This window comes from Arvicola amphibius, chromosome 15 (assembly GCF_903992535.2).
Source record: "Arvicola amphibius chromosome 15, mArvAmp1.2, whole genome shotgun sequence".
In the NCBI taxonomy this organism is placed as follows: Eukaryota; Metazoa; Chordata; class Mammalia; order Rodentia; family Cricetidae; genus Arvicola; species Arvicola amphibius.
The window spans coordinates 11235902-11255666 of NC_052061.1; the positions used below are offsets into that span (position 1 = coordinate 11235902).

The window sequence follows — 19765 nt, forward strand, 5'->3', positions numbered from 1 at the left end:
ATGCACACACACTTATTTTAGACTGAAATCATATCTCTCTCCTCTCTCTCTCCTCTTTCTCTTTCCCACCCCAGGTGGATTATTTCAAATCCCTAGATCCTTGGGTTCTGAAATTGTCTTCTTAGACAAGCAGAGAACTGAAGACATTTTACTTCAAAGGCAGAATGTTCCCAATTAAAAGCCAAAAAAGTTCCATTCCTGACTTAAGCTGGTCAGCCCAGACTGTCTGTCTCACTCACTGCAGCACAGACTCCAGCCGCATGACTCAAGACTGTGATCCAAGGGAAACAAACATCTTTTCAAATAATGTTGTTCACCTAGAGCTTAGAGATGACTCTGGGATTCCCCACAGCCCAGTTGGCTTTTATTCTTTTTCCTAGATTTGTCCCCAGATAACTCGGGTCAGCTCTGCCCTTCTCTGTTTCGATTAACCAGAACCCAGTTATTCTGTCCTGGGAGGAGCCCTCTCTCCTCACCTGCAACTCACTCCTTGTGAGTTCGAGGCCAGTCTGCCTGGCTTACACGATGAGTTCCAGTACAGCCAGGGCTCCACAGAAAAACCCTGCCTCAAAAAAAAAGGAAGGAAGGAAGGAAGGAAGGAAGGAAGGAAGGAAGGGAGGGAGAGAGGGAGGGAAAAAAAAAAGGAAAGAAAAGAGAAAGAAAAGAAGAAAAAAGATTGAGTTTTACCAGGTAGGTAGTAAAAATGATCAAAGAACTGATCCTTACCAGTTTTGCCCAAATCGAGGTTGATTTTCTTCTTCTTCTTTTTGTTTTTCAAGACAAGGTTTCTCTGTAGCTTTGGAGCCTGTTCTGGAACTAGTTCTTGTTGACCAGGCTGGCCTCGAACTCACAGAGATCCTCCTGCCTCTGCCTCCTGAGTGCTGGGATTAAAGGTGTACGCCACCACCGCCCAGCTCAAGTGGAAAATGTCAAAAGGAACAGAGTGCTGTTCTGGATGACTGTGCTGCACCGCGACATTCAACTCCTAGGAAAAGAATCAAGAGCTAGGCTGGGGACACAGCTCAGCTGGTAGAGTGCTCGCCTAGCATGTACAGAGCCCCGGGTTTGATCCCCTGCAACCAGTGAACTGGGTGTGGCAGTCAGTGCCTGAATCCCAGTGTTTGAGTGACAGATAAAGGAATCAAAAGTACAAGGTTATCTTTTTTGTTGTTGTTGTTTTGTTTTTTGTTTTTCAAGACAGGGTTTCCCTGTGTAACAAGTCCTAGCTGTCCTGGAACTAGCTCTTGTGGACCAGGCTGGCCTCGAACTCACACGAAATCATCTTTTGATACATAGCAAGTTTGGGGCTAGCCTGGGCTACACAAGAGCCTGGCTTTAAAAAAAAATAAAGGTGAGAAATATACCAAAGCAATTTACAAATACTCTCTGGAAAGAATGTAATCCCGGCCCTGAGGAGATAAAACAGTGAGACCTGAGTTCAAAGTCAGCCTAGCCTACACTGGAGTCTGTGTAGGAAAAACAGGGATCTTGATTGTCTCAGTAAACTCAGTTCAAGCGTGTCGTTGTTGTCGCAACTTGCTAAATCTTTTATCTAAAGCTCTGGGAGCTGCCCAGTGGCCCGCTGATGTCTTAGTGTCATGGTATTTACTATGCTGATTTACTAAAGCAACTTCCAGCAGCCAGTACAATACACAGTAAGGACTAGCTCCACACACGTGCAATAGCAAGGGAGCTGTGGGTACTGTACAAACAACACTAATAAAGAAACCCCCAACAGATGTTGGTATGGGCAATTGCATAAAACTCGGCTTAGGCTGCACCCAGTATTAAAACTTAGCTCTGGGATGCCTAAGCAGGACTAGGGAGTCAATGGCTAATTGATAAGTGATTTAATTAAATATTTACCTATTTTTCTTCACAATGGAACATACATATGCACAAATTCACTATATCTAGGTGGATGGCAGAATTTTTAGTAGCTCATCCTATTGTTTAGGATCAGCTGGGAAGCTAAATAGGATTCTAATTTTGCTTTCTCAGGAAGCTCTCAAATGAGCAGAAGGACCTACTAGTAAAGTTGACTTCTCCCAGGTAGTCCACTGATGAGCAACTTGGTGCCAATCAGCTTGGTTTTCTCAGTGGGGTCTCAGCAGCCAAAGGGCTGCCGGGTCCTTTGCACAATCCTAAAAATGGTTGATAACCCTCCCTCCCTCCAGCTGTACTGAGACTCAAACCTTGGGCCACCGGCATGCTAGAAAGTGGTCCATCACTGAGTCACACACACATAACCCCCTTCCTCATTGTTCTATCCAAATCAGGCTGTGTGTCTTGTTCCACCAAAACCTACAGCAAAGTACTGTAATTCCTTACAGCATGTTCTATCCAAACAGGCTGTGTGTCTTGTTCCACCAAAACCTACAGCAAAGTACTGTAATTCCTTACAGCATAAATTTACCAAGCAAGGTTAAGACTGGGCACGTTGGGGGATGCCTTTGATCCCAGCACTTGGGGAGTGGGTTCCAGGCCAGCTGGAGCTCCATAGTAAGACTATCTCAAACAAACAAACAAACAAACAAAAAACCTAGGCTACTATTTGCAAATAACCAAATTCTGTTCCAGCTTTGTGCTGGTTATGTGGGCAGGGCATCGAACACCCTTCATTGGAAACACTTTAAAGAAGAAAAAGGAGTTTGACCATCACACTGTATGAGCAAGGAAATGTCCACTCTAAACAAGGCTATATTTAGAATTTTTCTGAAGTAGCAAATCAGGTTGTGCATAAATAGCTCATACCGGCGGTTGTGAGGATAAATGAAAGCACACAGTCTTTATTGAACTGCAGACTGTGAAAACGCCCCGTGGGATGGGCTGTGTTTGCATACAAGTGCAATTTATAAACTTTCAAGGTAAACAACGGACATCTTTGAAGACACTGTGAGCTTAAAAAAAGAAAGCTTCCAGGTGTGACATTCACTCAGTTTCCATCACTGGTGCCCAGTCACATGGCCTCAGGAAATGTCGAGATTTCATAAAGCATTTGTATCAAATCTCTTTCTGGAAATCTCCTTAGTGCCTCTGCAGCGGTAACTAGACAAGAATGGAGAGTTGAACACTCAGACCTCCAGCACCTCATGGGCATCTGCGTTGCTTAACACTGAAGGCAATGCTAGCAGAGAAGAAAATAAACAGAAAGCTGGTTAGATACAAACCAACTTCACCAGACTTCTAAGCATCTGTCTATAGGATACGCTACCCGAGAAAAATGTTGATCCCACTCTTATGTCCAGAAACAACACTGGCCACTACACATCCTTCCCCCTTTAACGATGCACACAGAAGCAACACTTCTTAGCAGTCAGTAAAATGTGGAGAGTCGCAGAATTGCTGGACTTTCAATGACTTGAAAACATCAGTGTAATGTAACCGAGGAAATCTTAAAAGCCAGAGGTGGACTGTAGAGATGGCTCAGAGGTTAAAAACACTGGCTGCTCTTCCAGAGGTCCTGAGTTCAATTCCCAGAAACCACATGGTGGCTCACAACCACACCTATGGTGGGATGTGATGCCATCTTCTGGTATAAAATTGCACATGCACTCATATACTCATATACCAGAGGCCAGGTTTAGAAACCAAGTTTCACAATCAACTGCTGCTAAATGGGGCTGGAGAGATGGCTCAGTGGTTAAGAGCACTGGCTGCTCTTGCAGAGGTCCTGAGTTCCATTTCCAGCAACCACATGGTGGCTCACAACCACCTGTAATGAGATCTGGTGCCCTCTACTGTTCTATAGGATATATGTAGGCAGAATACTATATAATAATAAATAATTTTTATAAAAACTAAAAAGGTGGAACTGATCTAGGACCAAAGGACAGAAGCAGCGGAGTAGCGCAGTTTTGCACTTTAATCTAAGAAAAAGGCTGACAACCCAGGATTGGGTACTGAATTCTAGGAGACAAGCTCTATAACCCAGCGAGTACTAGCTGTAGTATGCTTCTCTGGCCCTCCCACTCCTACCTCGGAACAACTATTATGAGCCCTACCATCTCCACAGCAATTCTATTTATTTATTTATTTATTTTTTTGGTTTTTCGAGACAGGGTTTCTCTGCAGCTTTAGAGCCTGTCCTGGAACTAGCTCTTGTAGACCAGGCTGGTCTCGAACTCACAGAGATCCGCCTGCCTCTGCCTCCCGTGTGCTGGGATTAAAGGCGTGTGCCACCACCGCCCGGCTTCCACAGGAATTTTATAACAAGGTCTTCAGATTCTCTGACAGAGACCTTCTCCATCAAGCTGCAGAAACACCGAGCCGAGGGAGTGACCGAAACTGAATGGAAATGTAAGTCTGGCTCAAAGTATAAAAACCCATTTCCCCCTTTAAAAATAACTGAAATGTAAAGATAAAACTACCAGCTACCCATAGACAAATCTACTGCAATCGCAAGCTCAGAAAATACCCTCCTGCTCTATCCCCCAAAGTCAAGGCCATAACTGAGCCTAACCAGGGCAGCCAGTTGCTGCCATCTCTCCTCTCTCTCTCTCTCTCTCTCCCTCCCCCCCCCCACACCTCGTTTAGACTAGGAATCACAGCAAACTCACTAAGACAACACTTAACTGGATGTCAAGGCCAAATACATACTCAAAAACAATAAACCTCTGATTAGAGTGAACCAGGCAAGGAGTTAAATAACCAGGAGGGCTAAGCAGGCTCCCATGGAAACTGTGTCAGGCCTGAGCTGCTGTGAGAAACACTGAAGGGCATCCTCAAGTGTGTGCTTCAGCATCTGCTCCAAGAACACTCTGACAAAAGGGCAGGAAACGACTCTGGAGCTCTTGAGGTTCACACGAGGCAAGATGGTGATACTCCCAGGGAAGCCTGCTCCCACGTGCACTGTCTTCCCAACGCTCCACTGGCTAGCTGCTACTTGTCGGGCATTTCAACAGTGACAGTAACATCTAACAAGCCTATTCAAGCTTACTGCAGCTTTACAGAGCCTTGGCTCACAAACTCCTCCCTGTGGATGTTGCTTTATTACAAAGTAGCCAGGCAGTAGTGGTGCAAGCCTTTCATCCCAGCACTCGGAGGCAGAGGCAGGAGGCCTCTGAGTTCAAGGCCAACCTGGTCTATAGAGTTCCATAACAGTCAGAGCTACACAGAAAAACCCTGTCTCCAAAACCAAAAACAAAAGGAATGTTTCAAGCCTTACCCAGCACTTGAGAAGCAGAGGCAGGCAGATCTTTGTGAGTTTTGAGGCCAGCCTGATCAAAGCTGTCCCAAAACATGTCATGGACTTGGAGATCACCAAGTTAACATTTCAGTATCTACCAGTGAAACCAGGGACATCTAACAGCTTATTCTTAAAGGTAATTGTAGAAAAAACCAATTGTCTATGAACATTCTTCGTTTCTGGGCAACACACAAAGACCAAATAAACAGGATGGAAGAACTGAGCAGTTCAAAACAGCTCACCAACAAGTCCAGGACCGCACTAACCCTGTGGTAACCTCTAGATAGCACTCTTCAGTCTATCCCCACACATCTGGAAGGAGAGCCAGTGAACACACGCCACAGCAGCAGGGGCCGGCGCTGCCCAGTTCCACCTTTCTTCTGACTCTCGTCTTTCTCAAAGTCCCAAGCACTAGCCCAAAGATCACACTACATAATCATCCCCACTCATCACACAGGACGGAACGGGAAGAGATCAAAGGAGACGGACAACTCCAGAGCAGAGTTCATTCAAGATGCCCTTCCCAAACAGAGCCATCCCACACCCTTAGTGCTAGCACCTGGGAGGCGGGGGCAGGAAGAGCTGGCGTTTGAGACCAGCTGGACTACAGCCTGTCTTAGCCAACGCCAACCCCTGGAACCATAACGCACAGCCATGAACCATGGGCATTATCCAGGAATATCTGGGATGAATCCAACAACCTAATTTGAGAGAGGCTCCTAATTTAAATCAAGATACCCTCAAAATGAACAAATAGAAAATGTGGTCAACTGCTTAAGACGAGAGAGAACACACATGAACCCAAAATCTAGGACTGGAAAAATGACTCAGCAGTGAAAAGAGGAGACCCATGTTCAGTTCCTAGCACCCACATGGTGGCTTACTCTAGCTCCAGGGCATCATCCAACATGTTCTTCTGGTCTCTGTGGGCTCCTGCACTTACAGGGTGCACATAAATTCACGCAGGTACTCATATAAATATAATCCTCTAGAAATATTTTTGAAGTTGAAGATCCTATGGATAAAAGCTAGATTTGAAAACTAAGTGTAGAATCCTCAAACAAAAGATGCTAAAGACCAGGGACCATCCTGGGCACATGTAATGCCAGTGGAAAAGGAACTTGCACTATCAATTGACCCAAAGCACTGGGATTCCCTGTGGATACCTCGCCATCCCCTCCTCCCCAGCACGGCTACAGAGTAGTATTTAAATGTTCCTTTTGACAGGCACTCAAATATGACCACCAGAGAAATGTCACTGCAGGGAGGCAGTATTTGTAAAATTCACCCCTAAGAACGTCAAAGAATGCCACTAACAATCCATGGGCATGGAAGGACAAAATCTTCACCAAAAGTATTCAAATTCAAGAGACAAATGGGAATCAAATGCAAAGATAAAATGAACAAAACAAATGAGCAGGCAAACTAAAAGTTCTTGAAAGTATTTTACTTCAGATTGAAAAATGAACAGCTTCCATGCTGTTCATTCCAGATACACAGTATTCACGAATACAATGCTGGCCATCTGAGGAAATGTATACACACCTCAATTCTCCTTCATGCTTTTTCTTTTAGAAAGATACTGTTTACCAAAAAGAAACGTCAGCAGTACAGGAAAAACTATTTTCCCAATAAATTTACGAAAACCTAAGATTCCCAATGGAATCAAGATTATCTTCCCGCTACCACCACCTTAATATAATCACATGCTTATTGGACACTAATATTCCCACCCTAAGAGTACATTTACTTTCAACAATGAGGGTGACTCTTTAAAAAAACTTCAGTGTGGTAAATGTAACACAGATCTCTGCAGGTGTTAAGTGTCTGAAATAGGCAGCTAATACTGGATTTAATATTATTTTATAAATAATTGTTCCCTTAGCAGTAAACATAAGTCTATACATTCACAAGCCCTACAAAATAAATACTGTGATTATGCACAATGTTATGACAAACTAGTTTCAAAACAACAAAACTTCAACATCTTGATAAAAGTTCTGATCAGAATAAAATGTGACTCTAAAATTTAAAACAGTCAAAATGATATCACATTTAAAATCTTCCACAGTTTACATTGTACTGTGAGTTTCCAGTTGTGGACACATTTTTCCATTGTAAATTAAAATATGAACATAGTGAAAATTGTTAATTTCAGCAATGACACCAGTTTTGGTCTTACTTTATATAGCATTATTCTTGTTACAGAAAGTTGCACTAAGTGTCCATTAACGGTCTGATTGGTCGTCAGTATTTCACAAGTGTATATAAAAGAAATCTCTAAAAGCCAACAGTACTTCACACATACACATATAAAGGAATCTCATCTCGGAAATGGCCATACTGAACAGAGCCACACACACACTGATGCTAGACATGAGGGCTTTCACCTCCAAAAACCACTTTGATGACGAGTGCATATAATCCATTATGTTAAATATCCCACCTGAGTCTCAGACTCAGCAGGCAATGAGTAACAGGAGTATACGTTTGCACTCACAGCTGACCACAGCCAAAAGTTACAGGATGATTAAAACAAGCCAGTGTTTACAAAGTTTAATTAAAGACAGCAATTCCATTAACAGAGAGGATAAAGAATGGGATGACAGAAGTATTTGGTCTTAATAAGGCAATACAAAAATCGATCCATTATCAAAGACCATTTAATTTTTTAAAGATCGACAATACCAAAAGCATAAAGTGGAGTATAAGAAAATAGTTTTTTTATAAGTGTGATTTAATTAAAGCTGTTTACAGTTACTCTCTCCCACAATAGTAAGCATGAACTTAAGAAGAATGAGAGATGACACCACAAGCACATAGCACACAGGGTCAGAGGAGCCAGCATGCGAGGTCTGTGGAGCTAGAGGTCGCACTGACAGGAACAGCCCAGGCCCAGGGTGCCTTTTGTTTCCTATGAGGAAGAGAAGGGAGGGAAAGAGACTGCGAAGGAAACACACACACAGTCCTGCTGCTGCCAGAGCCCAAGAAGACAGCAGCACTGTAGAGGACAGCTGAGCTGATTCTCAGAGATGACTAGAGGATGTTCAGTGTATACACAAAGTACACAGTACATTTTTCTCTTTTTTACAAAATAAAATAAACATCATTTGCCACCATAAACCTTTTCTTTAGAGAGGAAAGAATTTCGCAGCAGGTCACACGGGTTCAATGAAGTCATTTCAATGCCGAGGAAAACAAACCAAAGAACAGAGCTAATCACTTCCCTGCATGTGAGTTAGAATGACAATTCAGATTATTCTTCAAACTAATCCTGAGAAAAAATCTGTTTACAATTCAAACAGTAATGTTATGTAAAAAGTATTAACAAATCCACTATTACAAATATCAATTTCCTATATGGTCTTCTATATATACACACAATAAAATGGCAAATATATGCAAAATTATTTTTAAAAAAAACATGCACAAATCACTTTCCCTCTTGGAATCTGACTTCCTATGAGATGCTCTTGTTGGCCTTCCCACCCATCTCCTTGAAACTGCTTTTTGTTCCTGTCACCCTCCCCACACTGAGTCCTAGTCCCTATAACTCTGCATAAAGCCAATGAGAAATATATTTATTTTACATTCAAGCTTTAAATCTTAAAATGACCCTGTTGTAGCACATGACTTATCGAATAAGCAGCCTTTTTCCCCCTTTTGCTTGCTTTTTGTTTTTGCAGTTGTCAATCTTCATGATCCATTCCGTGGCGAGCTGGGAAAAAACGCAGTTGCTAAATCAACGTCTGAACAGTGTGAGGCTCCTGCCGTCCCAGGAGTCCCTGTGCGACTGTCCTGAGCACGAGATCACTGCACACAGAAGACAGTCCGTCGCACAGCGCCGACTATCTACAAAGGTCTGAGAGGGGCGCGTCCCTCTTGTGTTTCCTCTTTTTGCCATGGTAATACTGAGTATTGGATTTGCCTTGATGCTGTTTGCTCGTCATCAAGGAACCATGGCTTGTTTGGGCTGTACCTTGAAATCCTTTGCTGGAAGAGCGGAAGAGCCTTGCTGATCCATGCTGCAGAAGAAGAGAGCAGTGAGAAATTCAGCAGCTTTCCACTGGCAAACCTCAATTCAGGGGCATGCACACCACCTACCACAGATCCTTCCACCCCCCACCTCGTGCAGCCGATCCGAGATAGTCTCACTATCACCCTGGCCGACCTTGAACTCTCGGAGATGTGCCTGCCTCTACCTCCCAAGTGCTGGGATTAAAGGGGTGTGCCAGCACTTTCAGCTACCACAGACTCTTTTAGGGGCTGGAAAAGGACATGAGCTCGCTAAAGAACTGACCCTGACTTCTCTTCCTGACAGTATGCACACAACACGAAAGCATGCTATAGCACTCACACCACCACCAGAACAGGCTGTCAGACCTGCACAGTCTACAGGCAAGTCAGGGGCAGTGGCTGGCTGCTCCGTCCTTCCAGTTCCCGATGCCAGCCCTGCGATTTCCTGGTGACCTTCTCTTGGCCACCCCTGTCACTACTCCTCATGCACTAGGCTGTGGAGTGCACGGGGTAAGTCAAATCAAAATGAAGGGTGACAGTCATCTCTACCATCAGGGGCCTCAATACATTTGAGAATGAAGAGAGAATTTATGCCAGAGACCAGTATCAAAAACTTCTTTCTGTGGGGCAGTGGTGGTGCACGCCTTTAATCCCAGCACTCCGGAGACAGACGCAGCTAGCTCTGTGAGTTCAAGGACAGCCTGGTCTATAAGAACTAGTTCTGGGACAGGCCCCAAAACTGTGTCAAACAAACAAACAAAAAATGTTTCTTCCCTTTGCCTGATTTATTACTTATGGCTAATTAAACATACTATTAGGCAACTAAAAATAGTTAATAGAGTATCTCTGTGGCCTGTTTAAGTCAAAGCTAACGTCAACCAACTAAACCCGTCTCCCAGCTACCTGATGATCGGCATAAGCAACAAGTATCAGATATGAACAAAGGACACTGTTTCTAGGGATGCTGTAGACATTCCAAGCCAGTGTACTTCAAGCACAGCCATGCGGGTCATTCACCAGCCTGCTCTATATTCAGCTACACCCTTATCCCAGTGTAATTTTTTTTATGCTTAATCTGTAAAGAGGGAGGGTGTTGGCTGGCACCAAGATCTTAAAAGACCATGGTTGCCACTGTTCACATGTAAGAAATTCTAACTATATGACATGTGCTTTAACGTTTTGTAATAATTAACATAATATTCATTAGAAATTTTAAAAACATCTTATTTTTGTTATCATTTTATAGATAAGGTAGGTATAGAACTAAATCCATCCTGCAGATGAGACAAGTAACACAGAGGGGTTAAATGTAATGGTCAAGGCCATATTCCTCATAGTCGATAAGCAGGAATTTAAAACTTAGGACAATCAAAAACCTGAAGGCACACTCTCCTGCATCATTATGATTTCTGCTTTTTCAAGTTGTGTTTCATTACTTACTCTTATTAGGGCAGAATTAATTTTCAATTAATTAGGGTAAGTTTATGTGGTTTTACATTCATATAAACACAACTGCTATCTGAGCTGTCCACGTCCATCAGGATATGCTAAAAAGTGTTGATAAGTTAGACCCGTGAAATAGCAGTGTTTAGTAAAGGCATGGGAATGTGTGAGTCTGTTGGAGCTTCTAGACAGAGAGAAGTAATGTAGTTTATTAACTACAGCAAGAATAGGATAGAATTGGTGCAGGAGGTCCTTCTGTATTTGTGTTGCTTTCATTGGTTAATAAACTGCTTTGGGCCTGGTGATAGGGCAGATAGGGTAGGTGGGGAGACAGAACTGAATTCTGGGAGGAAGAAAGCAGAGTCAGAGAGCCACCATGCTAAATCTTTCTCAGTAAGCCACAACCTCGTAGTGAACAGATTAATAAAAATGGGTTAAATCAAGAGTTGATTTAATTTAAGAGTGAGAGGAGGCTAGAGCTAATGGCCAAGCAGTGTTTTAATTAATACAGTTTCAGTGTGGTTATTCCAGGTGTAAGCTAGCCGGAACAAGGGGGCCTGCTCCTTGCAACATAGGATATTCGTCCCTGTTATAAATAATGCTGAGAGACTATCTGGTACTAAACACTAACAATGATGAATACAGATTCTGCTCACCTGTGATTTGTTGGTGCTGTTGGGTGTGTTAGTGGTTTGGGTGCTCTGTACTTTTCCAGCTGCCTGTGAGACCTCCAAGGAGACATCCTGTGAGCCTACCCGGCTGCCAGTGGGTGGACGGCAGAGCAGCTGTTTGGGGGTTTTGCATGGCGTTGCATCAGAATCCTAATACAAGTTACATGGATTATATAAAGCAATATGTTAGTAGTTTTCATATTCAGTACTCAGAAAGGCATTAAGTACCACTAGTGTAAACAGACACATTTGGGAACTAAGGAGGCTTTCCTTCAAATGCTGTGTGTGGGAAGGTATGTGCATCCAAGCATGCACAGAGACCAGAGGATGATGACTTTTGGTCTCTTCCTCTATCTCTTTCCACTTTGTAAGACAGTCTCTTGCAGCATCAGAAGCTTCAGCGCACACAGCCATGCCTGGTTCTAAGTGGATGCTGGGTATCCCAACTAAGACCCTAGTTCCCACTGCAAGCACTCTTCCTCACAGCTGCGTGCCCAGTCCCTTCTCTCTTTACCATGGGCTTCTAGACACGGCTCACTCACTGACCACAACTGTGAATGGGTCTACTTCCATCCTAGTTGATATGAGCTTTTATTTATGTGATCAAATTACAGAACCATGGAGGACCACAACAAAGGGGGAGGGGCTTAGGACCCAGGCATGGCCCAGGATCTTCAAACAAACACAAAATAACAAGTTTCACTGTTGCTGGTTTTTTGTTGTTGCTGTTGTTTTTAAAGATAGGGTTTCTCTGTGTAGCTCTGGCTGTCCTGGAACTTGCTTTGTAGATAGGCTGGCCTCAAACTCAAGAGATCTGCCTGCATCTGCCTCTCGAGTGCAGGGATTAAAGGCGTGTGCCACTGTGCCCGGGACAAGATGACAAGTTTAAGGGGCTCAATCTGAGAGTCTAAGATGACGAGGTTTGTCTAGGTCCCACCTAGCTTCTTGGCTGCTTTATGCTGGCACCCTCCCTGACATGTCAGTTAGAGCTCAGTCCCTTATTCTCTCTTCTCAAGGTAGTCTTCCACCTGACTTCTGTACCCTGCTGTAGGCTATCTAGTGTAATACCCACTCCCCCTCTCAAAGGACCATTCCAAAATCCACAGACAAAGGGAGATCCTACACATGAATATCCATGACACCATAATGATACGATACCATCCATCAATGTGAAATTGTATCTTTTGTATTTTTTTTCTTTGAGACTTGGTCTTATTTAGCCCAGGGTGATGGCCTCAAACTCAATAAGCACTGCAGGGTGTCTTTTAACCCCTGCCCCTCCCTCTCTCCTGCCTCTCCCCTCCCTAGTACTGGGATTATAGGCTTGTACCCCCAATGCAGTGCTGGGGACTGAACCCAGGGAGCATGCAAGGCAAGCACTATGCCTCCAAGATCCTACAGACTTTTGTAATCAAAGAAAAGGCAAACCTACCTTAAATTTTAATTAAGTCAATTCAAAATTTTCTTTGATTAAAAAAATTAACATAAGATGTAACTCACCACAATTCAGACAGAAAGTGGATTAGAGGTTAAGGGAGAGGCCACTAAGTAACACGGGCATTTGTTTTTATTTTTGGTTTGAATTTTTGAGATGGTGTCTCTACATAGCACTGACTAACCTCAAATTCACAAAATTCTGCCTGTCTCTGCCTCCCGAGTGTTGGGACTGACGGCATGTGCCACCACATATGGCTTGAAATATCTTTGAATTAAGAGTGAAAACAGCTATATATAACACTAAATACATTAAAAACGACTAAACTGTACTTTAAAAAATATTTTTTTATCTTTTATGTGTGTGTGTGTGTGTGTGTGTGTGTCCAGAGAGGCCAGAAGAGGACCCTGACCCCTGGGAGCTGGAGTTACAGACAGTGGTGAGCTGCTTGACACTGTTGCTTGGAACCCTGAAATGTACTTACTAAATGGTGAACTTTCTGATTTGCAAATTTTATCAATTAAAAATTCAATTAGGAAGCTCAAAAACAAGTAAAAATAAAAACAAGCTTAAGAAAGTCAAAAAACGGTGGTGGGGGCGGCAGTGGCGACACACACCTTTAATTCTAGCACTTAGGACATCGAGGCAGGCAGATCTCTAGGTACGAAGCCAGGCTGGTATACACAGTGAGTTCAAAGATAGCCAGGCTACACAGAGAAATCCTGTTTCAGAAGATTAAAAAAAAAGAAAGTGAAAGAACAAAAAGAATGTTTTATGCTGCGCAGTGTTAAACCCTGTCTCAACAAACAAAAGCCTTACAAATATTATATACTGTGTGATCACATTTCTATGAACTCCTACACATAAAAAGTATACTGTTAGAAAATCCTTTAGGGGCTGGAGAGATAGCTCAGCGGTTAAGAGCATTGCCTGTTCTTCCAAAGGTCCTGAGTTCAATTCCCAGCAACCACATGGTGGCTCACAACCATCTGTAATGAGGTCTGGTGCCCTCCTCTGGCCTGCAGGCATATATATATAGACAGAATATTGTATACATAATAAATAAATAAATAAATATTTTTTTAAAAAAAGAAAATCCTTTAATAAGGATGTCCTCTGGGGGTGAGACTGGAGACTGCTGGTGATGAAGCATCTCCTGGACTGATTGGGATATTCTCTATCTTATCGTATTTCTGGGTAACATGAGTATGGAATATAAGTAGGATTCCCTTTAAAACAGACATAAAGAATAACCAAATAATCTAAATCCAGTTAATGATGAGTACTACTGAGGCTCGGGTGAAGATAACAATACCTGCTATCTTCTCTGAAACTGATCAAGGAACAGAGGGCTAGGAAGCAAGTAATGTTAATGGATCATGTAACGGTTAAAGATGTCACTAAAGAGCTTTTACTTTCACTATATTTACAAGAGTAAAAGCTATTGAAATTTCTCTGCTGGGAAAGGAAGTTAACCCTACAGAGAGCAGGCAAGGCATCCAAGCGTGGAAGGGCCACGTGTGTCATACTTACCACGTCACTAGAGCTGGACTGCGTGGCAGAGGAGGAGGACACTGGACCTGATGAAGAGTTTGAAGAGTGTTTACTAAGAGACTCCGAGGCTTTACTTCTACATTTTCCAAGGGCTTCATTTTCTTCAGACAGATTATTATTACACTTATCTAACTGCTGAGTATCTACTATCAAGGGAACACCATTTCCTGAAAAAGTGGCAAAAGATTGGAAAACGTTTCTTCCCATTAAAAACACACAACACAGAAAAAGCCCTAAGACCCATTCCATCATCAAGGAAAAGGTCTTACTCACCATTGCATGATGGCTCAGACCTATTCTTCAAGCCCCACTGTTTTGATATCCAATCTCTATATGTGGCGACTTCATCCGTCACTCTAATTATTCTACCTAATATGCTGCATAGGGTTAAAAAAACAAAACAAGTATGTACATTAATTTGAAGACAAGAAGTGACAACCACTTTTGACACAATGGGTTGATATGGGCTAGATGTTTACCTCTCTGTTTCGTTGTTGGGATAGTACTTTGCAATTGGTGATACAGCATGACTCAATACCACATAGGCATAATCAAAGGCCTGTTTCACCTGCATGGCCCCATAGGAACTCCTTCCAACATCATTACCTTCATAGAAAACGGGTACAGAGAGATGTAAGCCTGGCTGGTTAATATGAACAAATGCTGATAAGCAATAGCTGCCTGCATGCACGTTAGCCAACAAGGATTCTCCCATCACATATGCAAAGAAACAGCTCACTGTTCTCTCCTCAAATAGAGGCAACTTAAACTGAAAACAATGGTGCTGTCTGCTTGTTTTTATTTGGTTGTTCTTTGTCTAAATTAACTATATACATACTTCCTATACGTGGAACTTCTTTCAAGCCACTCCCAAAGTTAGGAAAGTACAGAAGGGCTACACAAAAATCAGAAAGAAGCAGTCTGCAGAATATAAATAAAACAGCAATCTCCTGGCACTGTTCTGCCCATGCTCACTGCTGCCTAAGGTTTACCTCCCTTAATGCTCTGCTGACCACTGGCTGGAATAATACTCCACAGGTATTACAAACCCACGCCCAAAGTAGATTCCTCTTCTACTTGGCTTTAAAGGGGTCAAGTGGATTCTACCCCCAACTTAACTGGAGTCTGCAACAAAGTGTTGTTCTCCCTGCCCTCGCCATGTGTTTGTTTGAGTATGGTAAGAAAATATTTTGAACAAAAAAGTTAAATATAATTAGAACTCATCCAGGCTAGCCTCAAACTCACAGACATTCACCTGCCTCTGCCTCCCAAGTGCTGGGATTAAAGGTGTGCGCATTACTGCCTGGCTATGATGCCCTCCCCTCTGGCGTCCACACATTCACCTCGTCTCAATACCTGGTTGTAAAGGATCTTCAATATAAAGCATTGATGGCCGGTAGCCGTCAAGCATATTTTTCTGGACCTCATCTTTGGCCACATAGGAACCACCGTCCTTTATCCGGATGCCGGTCTTTAGATAATTGAAGTGCCGTCCATACAATTCAAAAAACTCTATTAAGAGAACACCATAGTTTGTATTGGGGATGCAAGCATCTTCCCTGGGATGTAACTAAAACAGAAAAAAAGAAAAATTATTTTGAACTTTCTCTGTATTATGAGGAAGGGGATATAAGGAAGAGCCTAACGTCTATGAGCACTATTATTTGGTTTACAATTCCAGTTAACTGCTATGCTACTGCTACGGAAACCATACAATGCCCTATGGGTACAAACCTCTGGCTACTAGCAAACAAAGCCAAACAACCAGGACTCCACATTATAGATGAAATTATATGACTAACTGCTTTAAAAAATATTCTTATTTCTGGGGTGTGTGTTGTACACATGCATATCAAGGACAGCAATTATGATGAGAGGTGTTATCCTACGTCGGTTTCCACAATACCTATTTATTTGCTAACTTATTTTGGGTTTTGTAAGGGAAAGATCTTACTATGTAGGTCTGGCTGTCCTGGAAATCAGTATATAGACCAGGCTGGCCTTGATGTCAGAGATCTGCCTGCCACTACTCCTAGCCACCATACCTATTTTTTGGGTGATAGTTCTGGGGAATCAAACCCAGACTTTATAGACAGTAGGCAAGTATATCATCACTGAGTTGTATCTCTAACTCTTTTCTAACTCACTTTTTGAAATGATCTGTTACTGACCCTGAAGGTCATTTAATGGGCTAGACTGACTGGCCAGCAAGCCCCTGGGATCCTCTTGTCTCTGCCTCCAGTGCTGGGATCACAGGCACCTGCTGAACTCTAGCCTTTTATCTGGGCTCTAGGGATCCAAACTATCCTCATATTTGAATGGCAAGTTTGGGCCTGATTGAGCCATCTTCCAGCCTGTGCCATTTTGTGTGTGTGTGTGTGTGTGTGTGTGTCTGTGTGTGCGCGCGCGCACGCTGTATACGTGTTCAAGTGCATGTCCAAGTGGAAGTGCAGATGCATGTGGGGGCCAAAGGCATGGTGTTGACATTGACTGTACTCCTTAATCACCTTCCGTCTTATATTACGAAATAAGGTCTTTCACTGAATCCAGAACTTGCTAACTGGCTAGTCTGACAGGCGATTGAGCTGCAGACAACCCTGTATTTTTGGTTGTTATTGTTATTATATTAGCATTCCCTTACAAAAATCAGAACATAGCATGTTATACACAGTGAGAAGTCTTATCCTCTCACTTAAAATACTAATTTGTAATTATACAAAGGTATCCAGTTTAAAGAGAAGCATTCTAAAAATTTCTGATTTAAAATTTTCTCCCCAAACGTCTCTCCAAGTACTTTTTTTCAGCGTACACTGGTATAGCACACCCACACAACTTACCTGAAGGAAACTGACTGCCATTAAAAAGAGACTGTAAGAACCAATTCCACCTGTAAATACTTCATTAAGGTCCCTCTGTAATAAGAACTGTTTCAATACTAAAACCAAATATGGCAATACGGGATATTTCTGAAAGAGAAATAAAATTACAATGAATTCCTATATTATAATAGTCCAAAGAATCACCAGGGGCATAAAATGGTCCTTACATTATAAAATTTAGTAGATATATCTAATATATTCAATTTTTAAAAGTAACCTTTCTAAGTAATGAAAGGCTTTCTCCTCGTGGTGATTTAATAATTGCAGCCACATGCTTTTTGGACACACTAACCATCTAACCATATAGCCAATCACAGGACAGTCTCTTGTAAACAGACAACAGAAACAGCACAAAGGCCAAAGCCCCTAAACATTTAAGAATGTTTAAACATAAACCAGTAGGAAATTGTCTGTAGGTGGCTCTCCACTGCATAGCAAGGTACCTCAATTCACCCTGCATCAGCCCAGAGCACAAACAGCCTTGCCTGCATCATCCACACAGACAGAATCACCACCCAAGCCTTCTCTTCCTCCATCTTTACAGAAGATGGGGCAGGGCTCTCAGAGCTGACAAATAAGATAGCTCACACACATCTCAAGAACTCTTAATGTTCCAGGCAGAGAACACAAAAATTCCCAGAGTTGGTGGCTGCGACCATTGTTAGTTATTGCGACCATTGTTAGTTATTAAGCAAATAATTTTCAACTTTCTTTTCATGAAAAGTTATGCACATATGCATAAACCCCCCAAAAGAGACACTTTTTTCTCTTTCCATCCTCTATATTCTTGTGTGCCTGATAAGGAAAGGGAAAGCCAAGGTGGGACACAAGTGTGATCCCAGCACTCAGAAAGAAGGGTTACAAGCTTGAGAGCCTGCCTCACATATAAAAGAGAAATAACTGGCACTGGGGAACTACTGAAGAGCTGTGAGTGCAGAGAAGATCCCAACACCTTCAGCTCTGAGGAAATAGCAGCAGTGGTCTAGATATGTAAGATGTTCTTTTTTTTAAAAAAAAATATTTATTATGTATACAATATTCTGTTGGCGTGTATGACTGTAGGCACCAGACCTCATTACAGATGGTTGTGAGCCACCATGTAGTTGCTGGGAATTGAACTCAGGAACTTTGGAAGAGCAGGCTATGCTCTTAGCTGCTGAGCCATCTCTCCAGCCCTATATAAGATGTTCTTAAGATGATGCTGGCAGCTTCTTTATTTTGGAACCAAATGAAATAAACTAATGTTACCTCAAGGTAAAGTAACAAAACTCACAGGCCCCTCCTGACAAAGAATTTAGGAGAAAAGGCTCGTGAGGGAGGGAAGGGCCTAAAATGAACTTGGAGATGAACTGACAAGAATCACACCATGCAGCACCATCTCAGGCGTCTTGTCACTCAGTCTAAGGACCTAGAACAGCGGTGATCTTTATCCTCAACCTTTCCTAAGCCCATAACAGGAAGCACAAGTCAATCGTCAGCAGCATGCACACGTAAGAGCTGAGCAAGGGACAGAGCACAGCATGGCAGACGCCCAAGACGGACTTAAGTGTCCTAAGAGGTTCACTGTACAGATTGTCATGGCTCTGACCTTGGTAAAGTCTTTAATGAGGTCCGCTGCTCTCACGCCATTCTGAACATTAAAGCTGATATCAACTTTTACTTCAGTAAAAGAATCTGTTAATTTAATAATAGGAACCTAGAAAAAGAAGACAGAAAAGTTTAAAATATTCTACCAAATGAAATGGTAAAAGGTAGGTTACCGGTTAGGCCTGTGATCTCTACCCTTCTCATAAAACCATAAAAAAAAACATGTGTACCAGCCAACTGCGTGGGTAAAAGTGGCTGTCGTCAAACTTGATTCCCAGAGCCCACAAGGTAGAAAGAGAGAACTAACTCCTCTGAGTTGTCCTTTGACCCCCATATCTACAAAGAGCATGAATGTGCATGTCTGGGAGCACAAACACATATAGATAAATAGTAAAGAATAAATTAATAAAAATCATAAAATTAATAAAAGCAATAAATACAGTAAATTTTGTTAAAATTTTTTTTTTGTTTTTTGCAACAGGGTCTCTCTAGGTAATTCTGGCTAGCCTGGAACTCATTGTATAGATCAGGATGGTCTCAAAGTCACCGAGATCCTCCTGCCCCTGCCTTTTAAGTGCTGAGATTAAAGGAGTGCACCACTATGACTTTCCTCAATGAAAAAGGTTTTAATAAAAAACTTGATGCATAATATATGGTATTACGAGTTTTTGTTTGTCTTTTTGAAACAGCGTTTTTCTGTGTAACCCTGGCTATCCTGGAACTCACTCTGTAGACCAGGCTGGCCTTGAACTAAGAGACTGGCCAACCTCAGCTTCCTGGGTGCTGGGATTAAAGGCATGCACCACTACCATCTGGTTGGTACTAAGACTTCTTAAACGAAGCATTGTACATGCACTGTGAACTAGAAACTAGAAAACAAGTATTCTGGGCTAAGAAAACCTAATATGCAAAATTCCAGACCTTTTAAATGAATGTATCTGTTTCTATCTGAGTTTCTATGGAAGTTCTTTAAAAGCCAGTCTATCTCTGT

The 19765-nt window shown here is 42.4% G+C and overlaps 1 protein-coding gene across 2 annotated transcripts in view; it reads right to left on the reverse strand.

Annotated features, from left to right (window-relative positions):
• Positions 1-6614: 6614 nt before the first annotated feature.
• The window catches only part of Tent4b (terminal nucleotidyltransferase 4B), a 44900-nt gene continuing 31749 nt past the window's right edge, over positions 6615-19765 (reverse strand). The window contains exons 5-12 of one of the 2 annotated variants that reach the window (XM_038312937.1): positions 18776-18883; positions 17146-17274; positions 15665-15878; positions 14788-14914; positions 14582-14685; positions 14288-14334; positions 11305-11469; positions 6615-9213 (exon numbers count right to left, since the gene is read on the reverse strand). In XM_038312937.1, the coding sequence (XP_038168865.1) occupies positions 9037-9213; positions 11305-11469; positions 14288-14334; positions 14582-14685; positions 14788-14914; positions 15665-15878; positions 17146-17274; positions 18776-18883 (1071 nt within the window). In that variant the 3' untranslated portion in view covers positions 6615-9036. Of the gene's footprint in view, positions 9214-11304; positions 11470-14287; positions 14476-14581; positions 14686-14787; positions 14915-15664; positions 15879-17145; positions 17275-18775; positions 18884-19765 lie in introns of both variants that reach the window. The other variant, XM_038312936.1, reaches the window with a different exon arrangement.